This window comes from Prinia subflava, chromosome 8, assembly GCF_021018805.1.
Source record: "Prinia subflava isolate CZ2003 ecotype Zambia chromosome 8, Cam_Psub_1.2, whole genome shotgun sequence".
NCBI lineage: Eukaryota > Metazoa > Chordata > Aves > Passeriformes > Cisticolidae > Prinia > Prinia subflava.
Window position 1 is genome coordinate 29,800,256 of NC_086254.1, and position 19,555 is coordinate 29,819,810.

The following is a 19,555-nucleotide window of genomic DNA, read 5'->3' on the forward strand; positions in this document are numbered from 1 at the left end:
TTTGTAAATCTATTCCGGAGTTGCTACTGACTGAGTCAACACCAGAGCTTTACAAGCAGGATCCCTAGTGTCCCCATGATTTAGTGTCACCAGTAAGTTGACACCCTCTCTGCCATCCCTGACTGGCAAAGCCAAAAGCAGCTCTTCAGCCAGGGACTCATGCTGAGTTCCTCTTGGAGGAAGCCTCAATTCAGGCAGAGGTGAGGCGTGTTCCGTGTCAGAAGTGAATAAGTCTCCTTCCCAGTTTGAATCAGCTGTGTCTGAAACTGATATATCTGAGTCACTGTCCAAGGAAATATTATTTGTGTGTCTGTTTTGGTGCATTATAGTCTTGTGGTGTCTCTCACGGATGTGCTGTGTAGTGGCTTCACTTTGGTGCCAGGGGATCACACTGACCCTGTGTGGATTGGAAAAAAGGGGCACCCCCGCACAACATGCATGTATGAGCACATCTGCACACATGTACACGTGTGCACACACATGCACATGCAGCTCTGCGTGTTCCCAGCGTGTTCCAGGACCCTCGGCCTGGAGTTGCTCGGGGGGGCCGGCGGGGGCTGGGGGAGGACCCCCGCTACAGCCGCCCCCTGCCAGCCGCCCGGGGTTTCTTTCTCGCTCCACTCCGATCCCATCACATCCTGCCGGGGGCCGCCCCCTGCCACCCGCGGGGACACACGGGGACTGTCCCCGGGGTGGGGGGCGCTTCGGGAGCGGACGGGGGGCTCCCGCCGGCGGGCACAGGAAAGCAGCCCCCGCCCCGCCGGCTCTCTCCGGGCCGCCCCCCTCCCTCCCCCGCCCCGCCCCGCTCCCGCTTTCTTCGCCTTTTCTTTCTTGTCCTTCTTTTCTTTTTTTCTTTTTTTTTTTTTTTTCTTCTTTTTCCCCCAGAAGAGGCGCGGCGGGCGGAGGGCGCCGGGGGGGCCGGGGCTGCCCGCCCCCGCCCGCGGCTCCGCAGGCGCCGGCGCCGGGAAGAGCCGCCGGTGGAACGGGGACCGGCCCGGAGCCTCGGGCCGGGGAGAGCCGGCGAGGAGGAGCAGGAGGGACGGGACGGTCCGTGCCGCGGCCCCCGGCCCCTCTGCCACTTCCTGGGAAACATGGTAATTCCTGGGGCATCCCTCTCCCTGCCGCTGCCCCTCCCCGTGGCTGCCGCCTGCGGGCACCGGGTGGGCACGGGGTGGGCAGCGGGAGCAACAGCAGAGGGAGGTCGGGAGCGAAGGTGGAAGGAGGTGCAAAGGCAGAGGTGGGTGTGGAGGGGGTGTCAGGGCAGAGGCGGGTGGGAAGGCAGAGACAGATGGGAAGGCAGAGACAGATGGGAAGGTGGAGGTAGTCCAAGGGGATCAGGTAGGGAGGAGGACGTGGCCGCGGCCGCTTGGGCAGGTGTGTGCGGGGCTGCATCCTGCAATGCTTAAACTTCGCTGCAAAGTTTGTCAGGGGTTTGCGTGCAGCGGGCGGGAGCTGCCGTGCGAGCCGTGCCAGCACGGGGGGATGGATGCTCGGCAGCCCCGCCGGATCGTTCCTCACCGCACGTGCCGTTGCCCCGGGCTCTGCTCAGCGCTTGAATCGTGTCCTGCCAAAGCTGGTGACAGCAAGGGCTGCGGAGAGGCAGAGGAATTGGTATTCAGGACTGGTCCCAGGCTCAAACCTCGCTCCTTCCTGAGCAGGGGGGAGAAAGGAGCTGGAGCTGAGTCACCCTGTGGCTTTGGGCATGGGTTTAACAACTTTTCCACACCAAAACCCCAAAGCCCAGCCCATCTTGTTGATGTAAACCAGTTTAAAAATATGGGTATTTGGGGAGAAATATCAATCTCTATTTAACAGCACTTTGGCTTATTAAAATGGAAATAGCTTTGCAAATGTAAATCTCCTTATGCTCCCTAATGCCTTTGTTCAGGCTCCCTCCCAGCGGGTGGAGGGACTGGGATAACTGGCTGCTTTTGGATTCCTACGGGCTCCTGGCCGGCCCGGATGTGGCTTCGCCTACGAACTCGGAGCCGCTGCATCATGGTTACCCCAAAAGCCTCCCCCAGTGATGAAGTGCTTTGGGACACTTCATGAAAACATTTTTAGTCAGTCATTCCAGGCCAAAATATTCCCCAGCACAACTCGGGCTGTGTCTGGTTCTCTCCTGACACTGGCTCATGCAGACCCTGCCACTGGATGAAGTCCTGGGTGATAGGGCAACAGGAAACAGCTTCAAGTGGTGCCAGGGGAGGGTTAGACTGGATACTAAAGAAAAATTTCTTCACTTAATGGATTGTCAAGCCCTGTCTCAGGCTGCCCAGGCAATGGTAGAGTCACCACCCTTGGGAGGATTTAAAAGACTGTTGGAGGCAAGGCAGGCAGTTCTGGCTCATCTCTCATGGCCGCATTTGGAGCTGGATGGATCCTCCTGTGCTATTGTGTCTCCTTGGCTCAGTGTTGGGATAGGGAGGGAGTTGAGCTCAGCAGTGCTGGGTGTGGAGGTGGTGGGCACCCAGCTGGGTTCAGCGTCGGGGCCCCACTGTAGCAACATGGAATGGGGTGCTGGGCTTTGCCCTTCATCAGAGGTTTTCCAGAGTAAGGCCTCCAGTCCATTCCAGGAACTGTACACAATAAGACAAAACTTGAGGAGAAAGGTCCAAGGGCAGAAAGCCTGGACAGGAAACACAGTGGCAGATCCAGGCCCTGAGAAGGGACTGGCTTGCCTCGTCTTCTGCCCAGCTTTGTGGCTTCTCCTGTCAGGTGCAAGAGCAGGAGATTCCTGTGCCGAGACGTGGAAAAAAAGACATGAAGAATTAACCAGAGCATGACTGCAAAGTGCTTTAGCTAAAGCGCATTAAAACTAATTAAGCTGAATTAACCGTGGCCCCTTTGTCTCTGTATGGGCTCCTGGACCAGGGATTAGCTGCCTGAAACTAATGCTCACCTTGAGCTAATCCCACCAGACTTCCTGGGTGCTCTTACAGGAGCAGGACCCAGCTGCTTGGAGGATGCTCCTCTTCCCCACTTGCCGATGGGATCCTCTTGAGAGCTGTTCCAGACTCATCCCCACGCTGCCTGGAGCGCAGTCCGGGCATCACGGGAGCCGTGGGATGGCTTCTCTCCATGTACCAGCCATACCACACAGCCAACAGCTCCTGCAGCACTGAGAGAATGAACTGGGAACTGCTGGCTCACACATGGCACAGACCCAGTGTCCTCTTCCTGCTCTGGGCAGTGCGGGGGGATGCAACACGGCAGAACGCTTCCCAGAAAATTCAGGAATAATTTTGAGTTTGGCGAATTCAGTAACGAGTCTGGACCAAAACACCCTATCCATCTTCAGATGTTTGTCCTTCCTCCCATCTGCTGCATTCCTGCAGCGAGCTGCGGAGCCCGGCACAGCCCCACGATCTGTCTGGTCTGACTGCGCTTAACCCCTGGGCTGCTGCGGCTCCTCCGCCTCCACATGGCTGGCGGCCAAGCGAGGCGGCTGCTGCCTCGGGGCTTATCCCAGGCTCCTTAACCACAGTCTGGTGCTGGGAACCGGACCCGCCCCGCCGCACGCCCCGCCTGCACCGGGCTTGCTCTGCTCCGCTCCCGGTTCCCCCCATTTCCAGCCCGGGAGGGTTTGAAGCCTCTGAGTTCAGCAGCATTGCCAGTGTGGGCGTGCCAGGACCCCGATAGGGACACAGTGCAGCGTGGGATGGTGGGCAGAGGCACCGGCTCAGGGGCAACAATGTCCCTGCTGCGGGCCACTCTCCCACCAGTGACACTTGCCTCCCTTACTTGCCTCCCTCCCGCAGGATGCCGGGTCGCTGGATGCGGCGGTGCAAAGCGCTCTGCAGGCCCTCTACCCGCCCTTCGAAGCCACTGCTCCCACCGTCCTGGGCCAGGTGTTTCGGCTGCTGGAGACCAGCTACCAGGGGGATGGGCTGTGCTGCCTGCTCCAGTTCCTCATCCCGGCCAAGCGGCTCTTCGAGCGCCTGCGGCAGGCGGCCTGCGTAAGCCCCGTGCCCCACCGCGCTGCCCCCGTGAGCCACTCCCGGACACGGGGGTTTTCCTAAAGGGTCCTGCCCTCATGGGCACGTCCACTCCTTGTCCCAGCCGCTCTCTGCAGAGGGGACCATGGCACAGCCAGCTCGCTGGGATTTCTCCAGCATATTTGGTCCCTGCAATATGGGCAGGGGTCATCTTGTCTTGATCCTGGAGAGGCTTAAGCAGGGGTTTTCCCTCTGTAGGCATGTGGGTAGGCTCTGCACTCTGGGAATAGCCATGGCACAGGGTGGGCTTGCAGGGCTGTGCTGCAGGGGCTTGGCTCAGGGATGTGCATTGGGTCACCAGGCTCTTTCATCCTCGTGATGGGAAGCATAGGGCCAGGCAGCAAGAATGTGTGGGGATGGCTGGGAGGCACAGAGCTGGCAGGGCTCTCTCATGCGCTGTGTTCTTCCTCCCTCCCAGGCTCCCTACTTCAACCGCATCTTTCTCCACGAGGGCTGGCCCTTGTGTCTGCACGAGAAGGTGGTTGTGCACCTCGCGCCGCTCAACCCCCTCCTGCTGCGCCCTGGGGACTTCTACCTGCAGGCAGAGCCCTGCGAGGAGCACACAGCGCGTGTCACCATCAAGCACCTCTCCCTAGACCTGCGCTCAGTGGAGGAGACACCTGTCCCCGAGGCCACCCACGCGCTGCTCTTCACCAACGCATGGCTGGAGGAGGTGAACAGCAGCTGGGCCGGAGCTCCCCTGCACACCTGCCTGGTGGCCACCGAGAACGGCGTCACCCCCCTGCCCTGGAGCCGGATTGCCACACCTGAGTTCACCGACAAGCCCGGGGCTGGAGCTGACACTGTGCCCGCTGGTGCCCGACATGAACACGCTGCTGAGACTGCACCTGAGGCAGCAGCACCTGGCACACCTGTGCCCCATGGCACAGCGTATGTCCCCACGCCCTACAGCAACGTTGTGGGCACCATCCCAGGCTGCAAGGCCACCTCTTGGAAGTCAAGCCAGGGACGATACCCCGGACTGATCAAGGTGGAGCAGGCAGGTCTGAGGAAGAAGCCAGCCATGCTGGCTGTGCCCAGCCTCAGTGAAATCATCAGCCAGAACCTGGAGGGGGAGTATGTGGACCTGCTGGAGCAATCCCAGGAGGACATGGACTTCCTGACCAGATCTCTGCTGCCCACCTGCTCTCCAGGGAGAAGAAGGGCTGGGGCCGAGGAGATGCTCCCCTCGGCGAATGGGGGACCAGGAGCTGATGTCTGGCCCTGTGGGGAAGCACTGAGCTCAGAGGAGAGTCCCTGCAGCCCATGCATGGGGAGGAAGCTGAGCCAGGAGCCAGGGCCACATGGCCCAAAGTGCCGCCAACGTGACTCCTACATGGCCGCGCTGCAGAACCCAGTGAGCTTCAGCTCTGGGCTGATGGCAGCCATCCTGGAGGAGCAGGACAGCCCTGACTCCGAGCTGCCCCCTGCCACCCCCCGTGAGACCCCCGCACAGCACAGGAAGGGGGCTGGCAGCCCCACGTTCCTCACCCGCCAGTCCCGCCGAGCCACTCCTGGGGTGCCGGGGCAAGAGGGGTTGGTGCAGCGGGGCAGGCCCCGGCTTCCCCCAGGTTCCAGCCACAAGTTCTCCTTCCTGAAGGGCACACGGCTCAGGGCAGCCCCCGAGGATGAAAGAGTCACCAGCCAGCACGAGGGGGCCTGGAAGAAGATGTCAGCCATCTACTCACCCAGGATGGGCAGAGCTAGGGCAGCAGGGAAAGGTACCATCCTGTGGGGCTGTGGCACCTGACCAGGCACTGCTGGGGCTTTGCTATTCCTCTGCTTGGTTGAGTGTTGCCAGCTTCTCTTTCCTCTATCCCCGTGCACAGGTACGAGTGCAGCCACTGCTTCTCCCATGGAGGAACGGTCCCTGGAAAGTGCCAGCTGCAAGAATGGTCCCTCTGTGCCCAGCACTGGCACTGGTGGTCGGGGGCCTCCAGCCTGGCAGGACCTGCACGCTGGGCTGCTGCGCTCAGGCATCATCTGCCTGCCAGGTACTGCTGGCACTGCGAGCCCGGGGAATGAGCGGGAGAGGCCTCTGGATGGAAACACAGGCTGCTGGAGAGGGTGTTTTGGAGGAAGGTTTTAGGGCTTTACTGGAGGCCAGAAATACTCCAAGCGGAAAATTTCCTTTCAGCTGGGTAAAAACATTAAAAACATAAATGCAGGCAGCCTGTGCAGAGCAGCTGCCCTGGTCCCAGCCGCCCCAAGCCCTCCCACACCATTCCTCTCCAGTGAAGCTGTTCAGCTTTAGCTGCCAAACACTAAACATTTGGCTCCCTCTTTTTCCCAAGAACCAAAAAGCAGTAACAAAACTCATCTTTTTCTCAGGAAAAACGTCCCCAGCAGCTCTGGAATTCCAGATGTTCATGCCAAGAGCCCCCCTGGGCTGGCTCTCCCCCTCCAGAAGGGCCGGAGGGGCTGCACCACGGCGGGCCCTGAGCTGAGCCACCACTGATGTTTACCCCAGCCCATTGTGAGGTGCTCAGGTCTGGCAGGTGGCTGCCAGGGGAGTGACTCACCTCTTCCCCACAGGGAGCTCCGACAGGCTGGGCAGGGCCCTCCTGCTGGTGACCACCAGTGGCAGCGCCTGGCGGGCTGCGTGGTGCTCAGCTGACGAGCTGGCAAGGCTCATCCTCTACCTCTGCTCCCTCCCCAGGTAAGGGCCAGCAGGAGCTGCCAGTGACCCCCAGCTGCTGCCTGGCTCAGGGCTCCAGGCAGCTCCCAGGCTAAGCTGGGATGGATGCCCAGCATCCCTCACGCTCTGGTTGGGCACATCCCTGAGGACCCTGGACCATGTCCGTGCCAGAGGCAGACACCCAGAGCCCTTGGCAGGGGCATCCCACCAGGACAAGGCCATTGCCTGTGGCTGTGGGTTCCTGCCTGCCTGGGGGGACAGAATGTGCATGGGGGCTTTGAGAGGGTCCTGCCCCAGGGAAGGACCCCCACTCCTGCTGTGTTTCCCCTCGCTAGGCAAGAAGTGAAGAATGGTGAGAGGCGAGAAGCGAAGGATGTTGGGCTGACGGTTGTGGTGGATGCCAGGAAGCAGCCGCCCTCCCCCGTCCTGTTCTCAGCCCTCCGCTCCGTCCAGGTATGCTGGGCTCCGTGTGCCTGTGCCACAGACATACCAGGGGTGTCCCTGTCTGGGAGGGAGTGCTGCCACCCTTTGGGGGTCCCTCAGAGCCTCCCTTGTGCCCACTCTCCATGTGATCCCCAAAGGTCCATTCTGAGCCCTGCCATCAGGGCTCGGCAGGCATCACCAGGATCCTGCTATGTGAATTCACCAGGAAATGGGCTCTACAGTGAGAGTGGCAGAGTCCTTGTGCCAGTGCCCAGGTAGTGCCACAGGAGTGCCCTGTGCTGTCCAGGAGCTCTGGGCTCCCCCCTGCCACAGCACCCTTTGCTTTTGTTTGCCTGATAAAACCCACGTTGGCCCTGATGCTCCTCACGTGGAGAAGTGTCACTGCTGTGAGAGGAGTTCACTCATGAGGCTCTTCCTATGGCTCTTTGCCAGGGAGGTGGTGGCTGGGACAAGGTCATGGCCTGAGTGACATGTTTCCTTCTCCCACACCTGTGAGAATGGGAGCCTTTTCCTTTGCAATGAGCTCACCAGCCTCAGCTGACCCAGGAAACCCCAGCACTGTCTTGGGTGGCCTGAGGGCTGCATGTGGGGTTTGCCCTGGTGATTCTCCCGTGCCTCCCACAGAGTGTCTCTCCAGGCTGCATCCACAGCATGCTGCTCCTGGCCGAGAAGGAGCTTGTCTCCCACCGTGAGAGGCTGTCCGGGGTGCAGGTGAGCCTGTCCCTGTCCCCTGGGCTGGGATGGTTGGGGGTTATTCCCTGCCCCAGGCAGCCTTCCAAGCCCTGTGCCCTGCAGGTGGAGACCCTGACATCGCTGAAGGCTCTGGGCCGCCACGTCGACAGCTCCCAGCTGCCCCCAGAGCTGGATGGTGCCTTCCCCTACTGCCACGGCGAGTGGGTTCAATTCTTCCAGGTGTCTGTTACCACACCATGAGCCATTGCCTCACCTCCCCTGTGTCCTTCTGTCCCCACCGCGTCTTATGTGTCCCACACACATCCCTGGAAAAGCAACAGGAAGGGCTGGGAGAGGGGAATGAAAAGGAGAGCTCTGAGCACAGGAGGGTCAAACTCCCTCCTACCTGCTCCTGCCTGCAGCTGCCCTTCCACCTCTGCACTCTCTTTCTCATCAGCTTCAACCCAGTGCCTCACAGATTTTCTTGATCCGTCCTGGCACTGCTCCTCCTCCTCCTCCTCCTCCTGACGGGCAGGCTGCCCCCACTGACCCTCCGTGTGTGTCCCCCACAGAAGCTGCAGCCCTTCACAGCCAGCCTCAAGCGGGCATCAGAGCTGCTGCAGCGCTGCATCCAGGCATTGCAGAACACTGACGCGCTGGCAGGGACACAGGTAACAGGGGTGGCAGCACCACAGGTTGGGGACATTCCCAAAGTACCCATCTGCAGTGCAGCCACAGCAACATTTCACTCCAGTTGCCCAAAACTCGGCATAACCGCTCCCAGACTGGCTGCTCCTGCCCGTGGGGCTGTTCCCTATTCCCTGTGCTTCTGCCTGGGGTGCAGCCCCAGGTACCCATCCTGTGCTGGCTGAGACCCCAGGTAAGACCCTTGTGTGACCTTCCCTTCCTCCACAGGATGCGGCCACGGGCATCAGGAGGCACCAGGAGCTGATGCAGCAGGTGCTGAGCGACCCTCAGCTGGTGCGGGTGCAGCGCGAGGGTGGGTTCGTGCTGGCCAGGCTGCGCAGGGAGGCCGCCCGCCTCTGCGCCTCCGACCACGTCAGGTAGGACAGGCAGCTCTGCTGGTCAAGGGGTGCCAGTGACAGGGACCTCTGGCTCCTGCTGCCTGACAGAGCCACCTCGCCATGGGCAGCCCGGTCCCCATGAGCCCCGGCTATTGCCATGCTCGATCCTGCTCGGGGAGCGTGGACCACATGTCTGGGGCAGCCCATTGCAGGAGTACCCTCATCCTCACTGGGGGCAGATCCCTGAGAGGGTCTCCTGCCCCAGGCCAGGCAGATGTGTCACTGCTCTGCAATGCCGGCAGCAATGCCTTGGGCTGGGCTCGGGAAGAGCCACTAGATGGGGCCACGTCCCGGCCATGCTGCACCCGGCCAGCTGTGCCGTGCTCAGCCGGCCATGCCGGGATCGTCCGGTGATGTCGCACTTGTCTGGCCACACCACACTCATCCAGTGATGCCATGCATGGCTCCTCTGGCCATACTGCAGTCATCCAGTAGCGTCACCCCCACCTGGACGTGCCATACCCATCGGCGATGCCGTAATCTGGCCATGCTCTTACTCATCCAGCCGTGCTGCAATCGGGCCATTCCATACTCACCCGGTGATGTCACTCTCGGCCGGTAATGCTGCACCCCTCTGGTAATGCTGCACCCCCTCTGGTGATGCTGCACCCCTCTGGTGATGCTGCACCCCTCTGGTAATGCTGCACCCATCTGGTAATGCTGCACCCCTCTGGTGATGCTGCACCCCTCTGGCGATGCTGCACCCATCTGGCGATGCTGCACCCCTCTGGCGATGCTGCACCCATCTGGCGATGCTGCACCCCTCTGGTGATGCTGCACCCCTCTGGTGATGCTGCACCCATCTGGTAATGCTGCACCCCTCTGGTGATGCTGCACCCCCTCTGGTGATGCTGCACCCCTCTGGTGATGCTGCACCCATCTGGTGATGCTGCTCCCATCTGATGATGCCGCACTGATCCAGCCGTGCCACGCTGCTCCACAGTCCATGCATTCAGGCAGCACTGATCCACTGCTCTCTGCTGCTCCCTTCTCTCAGTGGGGCTGGGCTGCACTGATAGACGGGGCTTTCCCATCCTGTGGTCCCTGCCATCCATTTGCTCCATGGATTGGGGAGATGTTCTGCAGGGCTGGGGTCAGGAGCTGAGCAAGAGACCTGCTCCCCTCCACCTTGTGCATCCGTGAGCTCACCTGGCAGCACCTGGCACTGACAACCCCTCTCCCCCCACCCCCAGGACTGGTATGGAGTTGGCTGAGGGGCTGTATAGTCAGCTGGAGGAAGAACTTCACAACCTCGTGTCCCAATCCAACAGCTGCCTGGAGCACCTGGAGTTCCTCCGCAAGGTCCGGGAGCTCGAGACTGAGTTTGGCAAGGTGAGCTGGGTGTCCCTGGGGTGCCACAAGGTGAAGTTGCCCTCTGTGGTGTTCCATGGTTGAGTGTTCTGGTCACGTTTTCTTTGTTTTTGATGATGAAGCCTGGAGAATGGCAGGATTGCCTGAGCTTTGATTTTCATTATGGGCGACTGTGTGTGACTGAGCCGGGGCTGGGGTGCCTGGCCGGGGCAGGAAGGGGAGGTGCTGTGGACACGCTGCTGCCGTGGCTGGTCCCTCCTGAGCCCTGTTCTGCTCTCTCACAGCTGGGCTCCTGGCTGGATGGGGAGGCAGCAGCTCGGCTGCAGGAGATGGGCACCCAGGATTGGAGTCCTGACAGCTGCCAGGGCTCCACCGAGCACTTCAAGGAGTTCCTCACCCAGGCCACGGTACATCTGGAGGGGCTTTTCTGTAACAGCCATCCCCTGGGTTTGGATAGAGGCTTCTGGGCAGAGCTGTTGAGTCACACTGCAGTTGTCAGGCTCAGCACTGTGGGGACTCTGGGCAGTCCTGCTCCAGTGAGGGGTTGGCTGCACTGTTCCTTGATGTATGCTGGGCTGGGACTGCTGTCCCCAACCCCTGCTGCACTCCATCCATGCAGCTCTTTTTTCCTACAAATCCTGGGCATCCATCAGACAACAAATAACATTGTGATGAGGATCTTCTGGTTCCCCTGACCCTTTAGTCACACACACTGCAGGGAGGGGACAGCATGGTAACCCCACTCGGGACAGGAGGTGCATCTGGTGCATTTTGAACCAGGCCAGGGTGGAGCAGAGGTTTGGAGAACCCCATTGCTTTGTTTCTGCTCACTTGCCCAGAGGTGTTTCCCATCCATCTGTAATGGTGATGTCAGATGCTACCTGCAGTGCATCACCCTGCACACACATCCCAGGCCAGCACCATTCCCAGGTGTGGAGCTGTTCCTTCCTCCTGTCCCTGCAGGCTCGGTACCAGCATGGCCTGGCCCTGTGCCAGGAGGCGGCTGAGGTCCGAGACACGACGTTCCCTGAAGCAGATGCCTTCCAAGTGGCTGCAGCCCTTTTCCAGACAAAGCTGCTGAGCTTCTCCAAGCAGCTGGAGCGGCGGCAGGCAGAGCGGGAGCTGCTGCAGGAGCTCGGCCGCTTCTCCAACAAGGTGGGCGAGGGGGCTCTTCCCCTGCAGGACACGGTGCTGCTGGTGGCCACAAAACCAGCCACGAAACCTCTTTTGTAGGTGGCAGGGCTGAAGCTGGACTGCCGGCAGTGCTTGGCGCGAGGGCAGCGCGGGGAGGGCCACGCACTGCGCTGCCTGCAGAGATCCTTCCAAAAGCTCTCGGTGGAGTTTGCCCTGGAGAAGCTGCAGGAGATGAAGGCTCAGGTGCGCAGGATGCAGAGCAGCCAAGGGTTGGCAGCCTGGACAGAGGCACAGCACAGGTACCAGGAGACCCGGCAGATCCTGGAGGAGATGCTGGCAGAACTGCAGGAGGCCTGGGGAGCACAAGCTGATGGGCAGGGAGACTCCTCCAGCCCCCCCAGCCCAGGGTCTGCAGCCCCTCACACAGAAGTCCCAGTGTGCAGAGCAGCCCCCAGCCCCGAGCCAGCAGTGCTGGGGGGCAGGGGGTTGACAGAGCAGCCAGAGACCTGCACTGAGGGGCCAGGACAGCCCCAGGGGCCAGGACAGTCCCAGCCCAGCACCACTCCTGGCTCCACGCTGGGTGTGGAGCAGAGTTCTCTGCAGCCCCACTGCCGGCTGGGGCCTTTAAGTGCCCACAGCTCTCACCACCACATCTCTGCTGACACCCCCCTTCCCAAAGCCAAGAGCAAAGCCAGCCTGGGAGCAGCAGGACACCTCGCCCAGGAGCGCAGCCAGCGCCCTCGGAGGCGTCCCTTCACCCTGCCTCCCTGGACACGCTTTCCAGGTGCTGACCCACCACGTCCTGCTGCTGTGCCCCATGGGACTGCCTCAGATCCCAGCACGTCCGGTGCACCCGTGGGGCCACGGGTAGAAGCTGCCCAGTACTTCCAGATTTCCAGCCAGAGCAGTTTCTCCTCTGAAGACTCAGATTCACAGAACTCCATGGAGGATGCCCCAGCAGCAAGCCTGGCTTTGCCCAGGGACCTCCAGAGCCCCAGACCACCCTGCCCATCCGAAAAGGCCCACCAGATCATTTACCTGGAGAACCACCACACTGAAGGCTCAGCTAAAACAAATGCCAAGTAACCAGTTCCTCCAGCTGGGGCTATTTCTGTCCAGTCTCAATCACAGACTGGATGAGACTTCCCATGCTCAGAGGTCGGATGCTGGAACTTCTTACCCCACCCTCAGTCCCAGAATCTTTTGTTCCCTGTCCTTAGCCCTCTCCCTGCTGTGGATCAGTAGTAATTCCATCATCATCTCACAGAGTTCATTCACAATCTACCAGATGTGTAGCAATCCTCCCATAAAGTGCCTTTATCCCTACCAGTACCAGCCTTGTCTCAGGCAGTGGGGAGGGTTCCCACATTAGAAGCTGTGCCTGGAGCATCCCAGGGGATTGCAGACCTGTGAGATGTTTCTGTCACTGATTGTGCTCCCTGTTCCACTGGACGGTTTTACCATCCTTGTGCTGCTGCTGCTGCTGCAGCCCTGGCTGAGCCCCAGCAGTGGGCCCTGGGATTGTGTGTGCTCATTAACACGGGACTAACTCCATTAACATCAATAAACCTGAAGAGAAACATCTGGATGGTCCTCATGGAGGAGAGTGAGAAGTTGTGTCCCCAGAGAGCCATCTGCTGTGGTTGTCACCCCCGTTCCAGCTGCTCCCACCACCCCAGCACAGTGCCCACAGGCAGCTGGTGCCACCAAGAATGCCCCCTGTGCCCCCTACATGGGCTGTGCCCACAGCTTGGCTCTCCTACTTGCTGCCAGCGCCTTGGTCCTGCTCAAGGGCCCTTTTGTAAGGGTTAAGTGCCTCGGTCTCCTGTTCTCCCTCCCAGTGCATGAGCAGAGTGGTGTCATCCTGCCCAACCTCCGCACTCTGTTTTGGAAACGCGCTGTCCTGAGGCCTTTGGGACCTTTTTGGCCTGGGTGTGACCTTGCTGATCCCAGTCCAAAGAAGCCTGAGGTCTCCAGAGATGCTGTCCCTGCAGGGCCGACCCCTCACTGCCTGTTTGGGCATCGGGAGTGGTGATGGCAGGCGGGACCGCGGCTGTCGGGGCCACGCACTGGCCGGCCGCCCCCTGGGCAGGCACAGCATGAGCTAATCAAGAGACATCAGAGGAGCAGCAACCTCTGCCTTAGAGAAAAACACACTCCTCCTCCCAGCCCAGCACGGTCCTGGCTCGCACCCTGCGGGATGCTGCGCCTCGGCAAAGGGCACTCGCCCATCCCAGTCTGGCTGAGCATCGCTCATACCCCCCTCAGCCTTGTTTATGCCAGATCCCACAGCCAAGCCCCGCTGAGCTCCTCATGGCCCCAGCTGCCCCCCGTGGGCACCACACTCTTCCTGTCTGGGTCATTACTGAAGCACTAATGGGACCGACCCTGGCCCTGCCCTGTCACAGGACCTCTGCCTGTCACCACTCCTAATCCTACCCAATTGTCTTCACTTCTACATACAATTTTTTTAGACTCCATCTTCCCCAGCTCAGCACTGATTTCCCTACTGACAATTCTGTCCCTGCTCCACTGAAATCCTGGTCACTGGGTCTATCCAGTTCCTTTTGGTTTAAAAGTTGCTGTCCTAGAGAACCCGGACAGGCTGGCACAGCCTGTCCTATGTGAGCCTAGAGTTCATTCCATTTTCCAACCATGCCACGTCCTGAATGGCACCAAGGTCACCGAGCCAGGACATTTCTACCTCTTCATGATATGTCCCTGCTCCCCATCCTCTTGCCCTACAGCTGAGTGTGCCCACTGCCCATCCCATGTGGCCAGAGCAAGCCATGGCCACCTGGATGGAGCCCAGCTCACTGTGAGAGCCAAAAATACTTTCTCCCTCCAGCATCATTCCAAGCCAAGCCTGACAGTTCCCTTGCTCAATTTTCCGCTCTGCTGAGAGCTGATCTGCTGTATCCCCCTCATTGCAGCTTTTAGGGTGGAGAAATTGCGCTTTCCAGTGAAAAAGAGAGTTATTTTTCAAAGCAGATGGAATTATGATTCTTCTGAATAAAGCAAACAATGACTTTCCTGTTGTTTTCTTTTTCCATAAGTAAAATTAAAAAAGGATATTTTGCAAGTCCTGAATTTAGCTGATAACAGAAAGGGGAATTTCCGGCCTGAGGCTGGAGGGTGAATCGTTTCCCTGGAAGAATCCTGTGCACTGAAAAGCCAGCAGCCCCCACAGCTGTGTGGGCATACCCAGATCCCTCCTTACCTCCTACCAAAAAGTGTTTTGCAACATTCTGCAAAAATTTTCTTATCTCTGCTGATCCTTCAGCATATGATTTATGAGTCCCAAGTTTGACCAATTAAGCCATAACCTTTCCAGAAAGGCAAGTACAGGAGTTAATCAATGTCTCCTTTCCCACCTGAAATGGCAAAATCATTTGTCAGGGGCTGGCGGGGATCCAGCAGTGTGGGCTGGGTGGGGTCGGCAGTGCCAGGGTGCAGGGCACCCTCCAACCTTGGAGGGAGGCTCCCACAAGACCCCAGGAAATACTTTTTTCCAAAGGAAAAAAGGTCAAAAATGTTGGATGCAGCAGACAACAAAACCAGCTCAGAGAAGTGGAGGGCCCATGGGTCAGGCACAGATCCCAGCCCCAGGGAATGACCTTCTCTTCCCCATGGAGGTTCCTGGGTCAGCCACTCCCCCTGTGGTTCCTAAGCCCTGCTCCTGCAGAGCAGACAGTACGTGGGTTGGCACAGAGCAGGCAGCTCTGACCAGACAGCCACAGCATTCTTCTTCCTCCTCCTTCTCCTCTTCATCACCAGATTCCCACCAAGCTCTGCCCTACAGATTGCGGGGGCTGGAAGGTCACTGGGTTAAATTGTGACAAGGCAGAGGGAAGAGGAAAAGAAGAAGAGGAAGAGCAAGAGGCACTGGAGCTCCCACGCTCCCAGCCACTGCCACAGCTGTGCCCTGTCCCAGTCAAGGAGGACATGTGGGAAATGGGTGACAAGGCAGAGATGCATTGGTGACAAGGCAGAGATGCATTGACAACAGCACGTAGGGAAATTCAGAGCCCCCCAGATGGGTCTCCCAGCAGTTCTGGTGCCAGCAGAGCCACCAGAGGCCCATTCCTGTCCTAGCAGCCCCTGGAACTGGGGTTCAGCCACAAATACCCATGGGAGTTCAGAAGCACAAGTTGGGGGTGTGGTCCGTGCCACAGTGGGGACACTTTCTTGCCTGGATTTGTCCTCCTGGGTGACAGCCAGGGCAGTGGGTCAGATGCAGCTCTGGGTGCACGAGGGAGCTGAGCTGTGGGACAGACACCAGCTCAGTCTGGGCTTTGGGATGTGGCTGCACCAGAGGTATCCCAGAAAAACTTCATTATCTCTGAGTGCCTGCTCTGGCAGAGAGCAAATGGAGGTCTTGCTTGTCACTGAGCTGGGGTCTCTGGTGCTCTGGGGAGCTGCAGGACAGCCATAAGAAATGGAAAACCAAAGGAACCAGTGATACCAGAGGAAAACAGGAAGGGTGAAGGGTAACGCCAAAGGGTAGAGCTCTGAGGGCTGGACATAACTCAATCTGATCTGAGCTGGCCAGGGAAAGGCCAAATCAGCTGCTTTCCAAAACCCCAGCTGTGCTGCATCCCAAGGGAGGGATGGATGGATGGATGGATGGAAAACGCCTTTGGCAGTGCTTGCTCAGGGGCCCTGCAGACACCCACCCTGGGGAGATGAGGACAGCACAGCCAGGTGCAGGTGACCTGCACGGGGGACACACACAGCTCAGGTGTTAGCTCTGGGGGAACCACCCAGCTTCAGGCATCAAATCTGGACGTGTGGACTCATGGAGGAGCACAAACACTCTATGCACCAACTGGGGAGTGCAGACCCTTCTTGTTTCCCCTGCAGACCCATTGGAGCCTGCAAGCTGTGAAGGTGGCGAGGGTACCGGGGAGTGGCTCCCTGGGGGAACAGGCGCCCTGGGGAGGGAGCGCTGGGGAGGTTCCAATGAACTGCTGGGAAATGACAGCCGGAGGCTGGAGTTCAGTTTGCACCAGGTACAGCCAGATCAGTTTGCAAAACATTGTGTTTGGCTCGTGACTATCCTGGCAGTGGACGTGAGCCCATCCTGCAGCACTGCAGCACACTCCCGAGTGCTGTGGGACCCTGCCACATTGGGACTGGCCTTGTGGCCCTCTTGGGGCCACCAGCAAGGAAAGGTTTGACACAGCTGGAGAATCCACCTCCCCTGCATGCATTGCTGCTGTCCAACACAGGATCCACCTCCCAGGGGCTTGCTTAGGAGCCTTGCCAGGGAAGCCCCCAGCTTTCCTGCCCCCACCGTCCTTGCAGACCCAATAAACCCTGAGACTTTCGAGAGGGTTTTTTTCTCTCATTTCTTTTAACTAGAAATACAGACTCGGCCTAAAACCAAAGACAGTTACACAATGAATTCCTCCTAATTCCCCTCTAGGAGCGGGAGGGGGTGCCTTGCACCAGGACTCCCAAGAGAAGCTACTTATCAGCTGCTGGCCAATCCCTCCAGACCTTGCTGGTTCGGGCTCTGCATTTTTTGGGAACAGCTTCTGGCTCATCCTGTGCCGTGAGCCGGGAGCCAGAGCCCTGGACTGCATCCGACAGCACCGCGCATCCCTCACCCTGCCCCAAGAGCAGCGGATGCCTCAGCTCCACGGGCTGTGTCTGCCCTGTGGCTGTGGCACCGCGCCTGCCTGGGGGGCCAGGTGGAAAAACAACCTGCTTTTCCTTTAAAAGCCACTTCTCCTCCCAAAGGAAAGGCTGCAGTTCTTGGCCTGGCCGGGAACAAGCCCCCCTTGATGCCGGCTCTAAGCCCCACCACCTCGGGAGCCTGCACTGAGCCCGTCTCGCTCAGCCGCTGGCCCAGTGCCAGAGCTGCCTGTGGCAACCAAAGCCCCAAACCAGACGTGATGCTGTCACCAACCCCATCCTCCCTGGCCCAGTCCTGCATGCCCCTATAGACCCTTGGCTCTGCCGACCACGCGTGGAGCTGCTCCAGGTCTTTCCTCCCAGCTTTGGGAAGTACTTTTGCAGATCAGAGGTGTCAGAGGGGTCGTTGCTGCATCTTGCACACTGGGATGCCCACACAGCCCCCAGAGCTCCCTGATGTCATCATGGGCATAAAACACTTTGTCCTGCAGTCCCATCCCTGCAGGGCCCCTTGCAGACCCTCCCCTGAGACGATGCCGAGCTCTCCCCCGAGGAGTACCCAGGTGCCCCGGCTGCGGGGGACTGCAGGAGCAGCGGCTCTGCTGAGGCAGAGTTTGGGGAATACCTGGGGCGAGAAGCACCGCAGGAGATGGGCAGAGCTCCTGAAGTCGGTTGACGACTGAACGGGGCGACTCCGAGCAGACACTGCCCTTTTTCACGGGTTGTTTATCTGCCTACACAAGGAACTGAGTCAGGATGTGCGGGCACTGGAGGGGCTGCAGCCGCCCCGGCACACACCCAGCAGAGCAAACAGCGGCTCTGTCTGTGCGGGGACCGGCACTGCAGGCACGGACACGCTTTGAAGCAGCTCCAGGAGCGGGGTGGGGGCGAGGAAAGTCGCAGTCCTGCACTGAACACCTTGAGCAAATGAGGAGTTATTCTGGGCTTCAGCAGTGCAAACACCCTCTTAATGCACCCTTGTCTTAGTAAGGAGAGTAAAAATAACACCAGCAATGTAGCTGGCCTACCATGGGCGGCATTTTCCAGTGCCTGGGCAGACAGATGCCTCCACGATACAAGGTGGTGAGTGAAGTGGACACTAAAGCTGGAAACAAGGGAGGTTTCCTCTTGGTAAGGTGCTGGAACCAAGCCCAGAGCTCCGTGGATAGCCCCTGAGGGACAGTCCTGGCTGGACAGAGCCAGAGGGACAGCCCTGGGACACAGCCCCAGGGGACAGCCAGGCACTTGTCTCCTGCCACTTCTGCCCAAGGTGCCAGAGCAGGGACAGGTACTGTGAATTGTTCCCGCTCTGTGCTTGGCCAGGAAACCAGACAGAAGATAATCCCAACAGCCTGCCCAGCACCAGGCACCCCAGCTTGCCCAGTCCCACTCATCCCACACACCCTGCACTCCTCAAGACAACAAACTGCTCGTGCTTCTAAGCCGAGTGAGAAATGGCTATTCTCAATTCCTCCACTGCCGCGGTCTCTTTGTCAGCAGGTGCCTGTTGGTCACACATTAACTCGAGCAAACAACCCCGAGTGTGCACCTCTGCTGCAGAGTGCATCCAGAGTTCACAGTGGTACAGGAGGAAGAGTGGGCTTGTGCAGGCAGAGCTGAGCCCAGCCTCCTGCAGCAGAGCCCAGAGTGGCACGTGACACTTGTCACAACCAGTGGCAGAGGCTCCTGTTCCTAGGAATCAGCCTTGGGAGCAAGGCAAGCTCGGGGCAGGTGACACCAGCTCTGAGCTCCCATGGCCACCAGCCCTCCCCAGGCGTCACAGCAGCCTGGCAGTGGACAGCAATTCCTGTGGCCCTGACACTCAGAGAGAGGGGCAGCCCAGGGGATCCTCATCCCCACTGACCCCTCCCTGCATCCATGGGAACAACTCAGTGCTGCCCACAAGGACCAAGGGAAGAGGAAGAGGGCGTCATTTCCAGTGTCTCTTCTCAAATCTGAACAAGGAGAGCAAGACCCCAGCAGGAGAGTGGCACACTGACAGGGCAGCACTGTCAGGCTGTTCCTGTACGGATCTTTCTGCGGTGAGGTGGCACTGCTGTGGTGAGGAGGGCCCTGCTGGCATCAGTTGTGCAGTTGGCAAAGGCCCCCCACCATGACCTGCACACCCCTAGCTCATACAAATACATGGTGGAGTAGTGCATGAATTGTTTCCATTAAAACCAGCTGTCCCAAGCTTTCTCTCAGCAAGGATTTGCTGCTTCTACTCCAGTGTCCCTCCCCACCTCCCTTAAAGGTGATGGAGGACGGGACAGCCCCAGCCATGGCTGCTTTGTGGGGCTTCTGTAAAACCAGCCATGTGCCCCTAGAGCAGGAGCCCCCCACATGTGGAAATTCTGGTCTCTGCCCTTGGCATGCTTAGACCCAAACAACTCTGTCGGTACCAAAAATCCCTTTGTAGAGCTGGAGGAGGATCCAGCTCACTGCAGACCCTCCCAGTGCAGTGCCTGACATGCCCAAGCAGAGCACTGCCCACAGTTGGGGGCCCCTGACCAGGACCACCCCAAGTGTGGGGAGGGCAGATCCAGCTGCTGCACACACTTGGGCAATGGGGCACACCAGGACAGTGGGGCTTCACCCTGTGAGTGACCCTGAGTACACCAGTGATGGATCCC

The 19,555-nt window shown here is 59.3% G+C and overlaps 1 protein-coding gene across 3 annotated transcripts; it reads left to right on the forward strand.

Moving 5' to 3' along the window:
* The first annotated feature begins 796 nt into the window (after positions 1–796).
* Positions 797–14,297, forward strand: KIAA1755 (KIAA1755 ortholog). Of its 3 annotated transcripts, XM_063404487.1 has the most exons (15): positions 797–1,094; positions 3,762–3,959; positions 4,417–5,719; positions 5,828–5,992; positions 6,534–6,657; positions 6,972–7,089; positions 7,705–7,791; positions 7,876–7,992; positions 8,325–8,423; positions 8,668–8,816; positions 10,031–10,169; positions 10,433–10,555; positions 11,112–11,303; positions 11,382–11,525; positions 12,067–12,285. In XM_063404487.1, the coding sequence occupies exons 1-15, from the start codon at positions 1,092–1,094 to the stop codon at positions 12,151–12,153; spliced, it is 3,048 nt and encodes a 1,015-aa protein (XP_063260557.1). In that variant the 5' UTR covers positions 797–1,091; the 3' UTR covers positions 12,154–12,285. The 3 variants fall into 3 exon arrangements, with proteins under 3 accessions (XP_063260557.1, XP_063260556.1, XP_063260555.1); XM_063404485.1 differs by having other exon boundaries at positions 798–1,094; positions 11,382–14,297; XM_063404486.1 differs by lacking the exon at positions 3,762–3,959 and having other exon boundaries at positions 11,382–14,297.
* Positions 14,298–19,555: the final 5,258 nt, after the last annotated feature.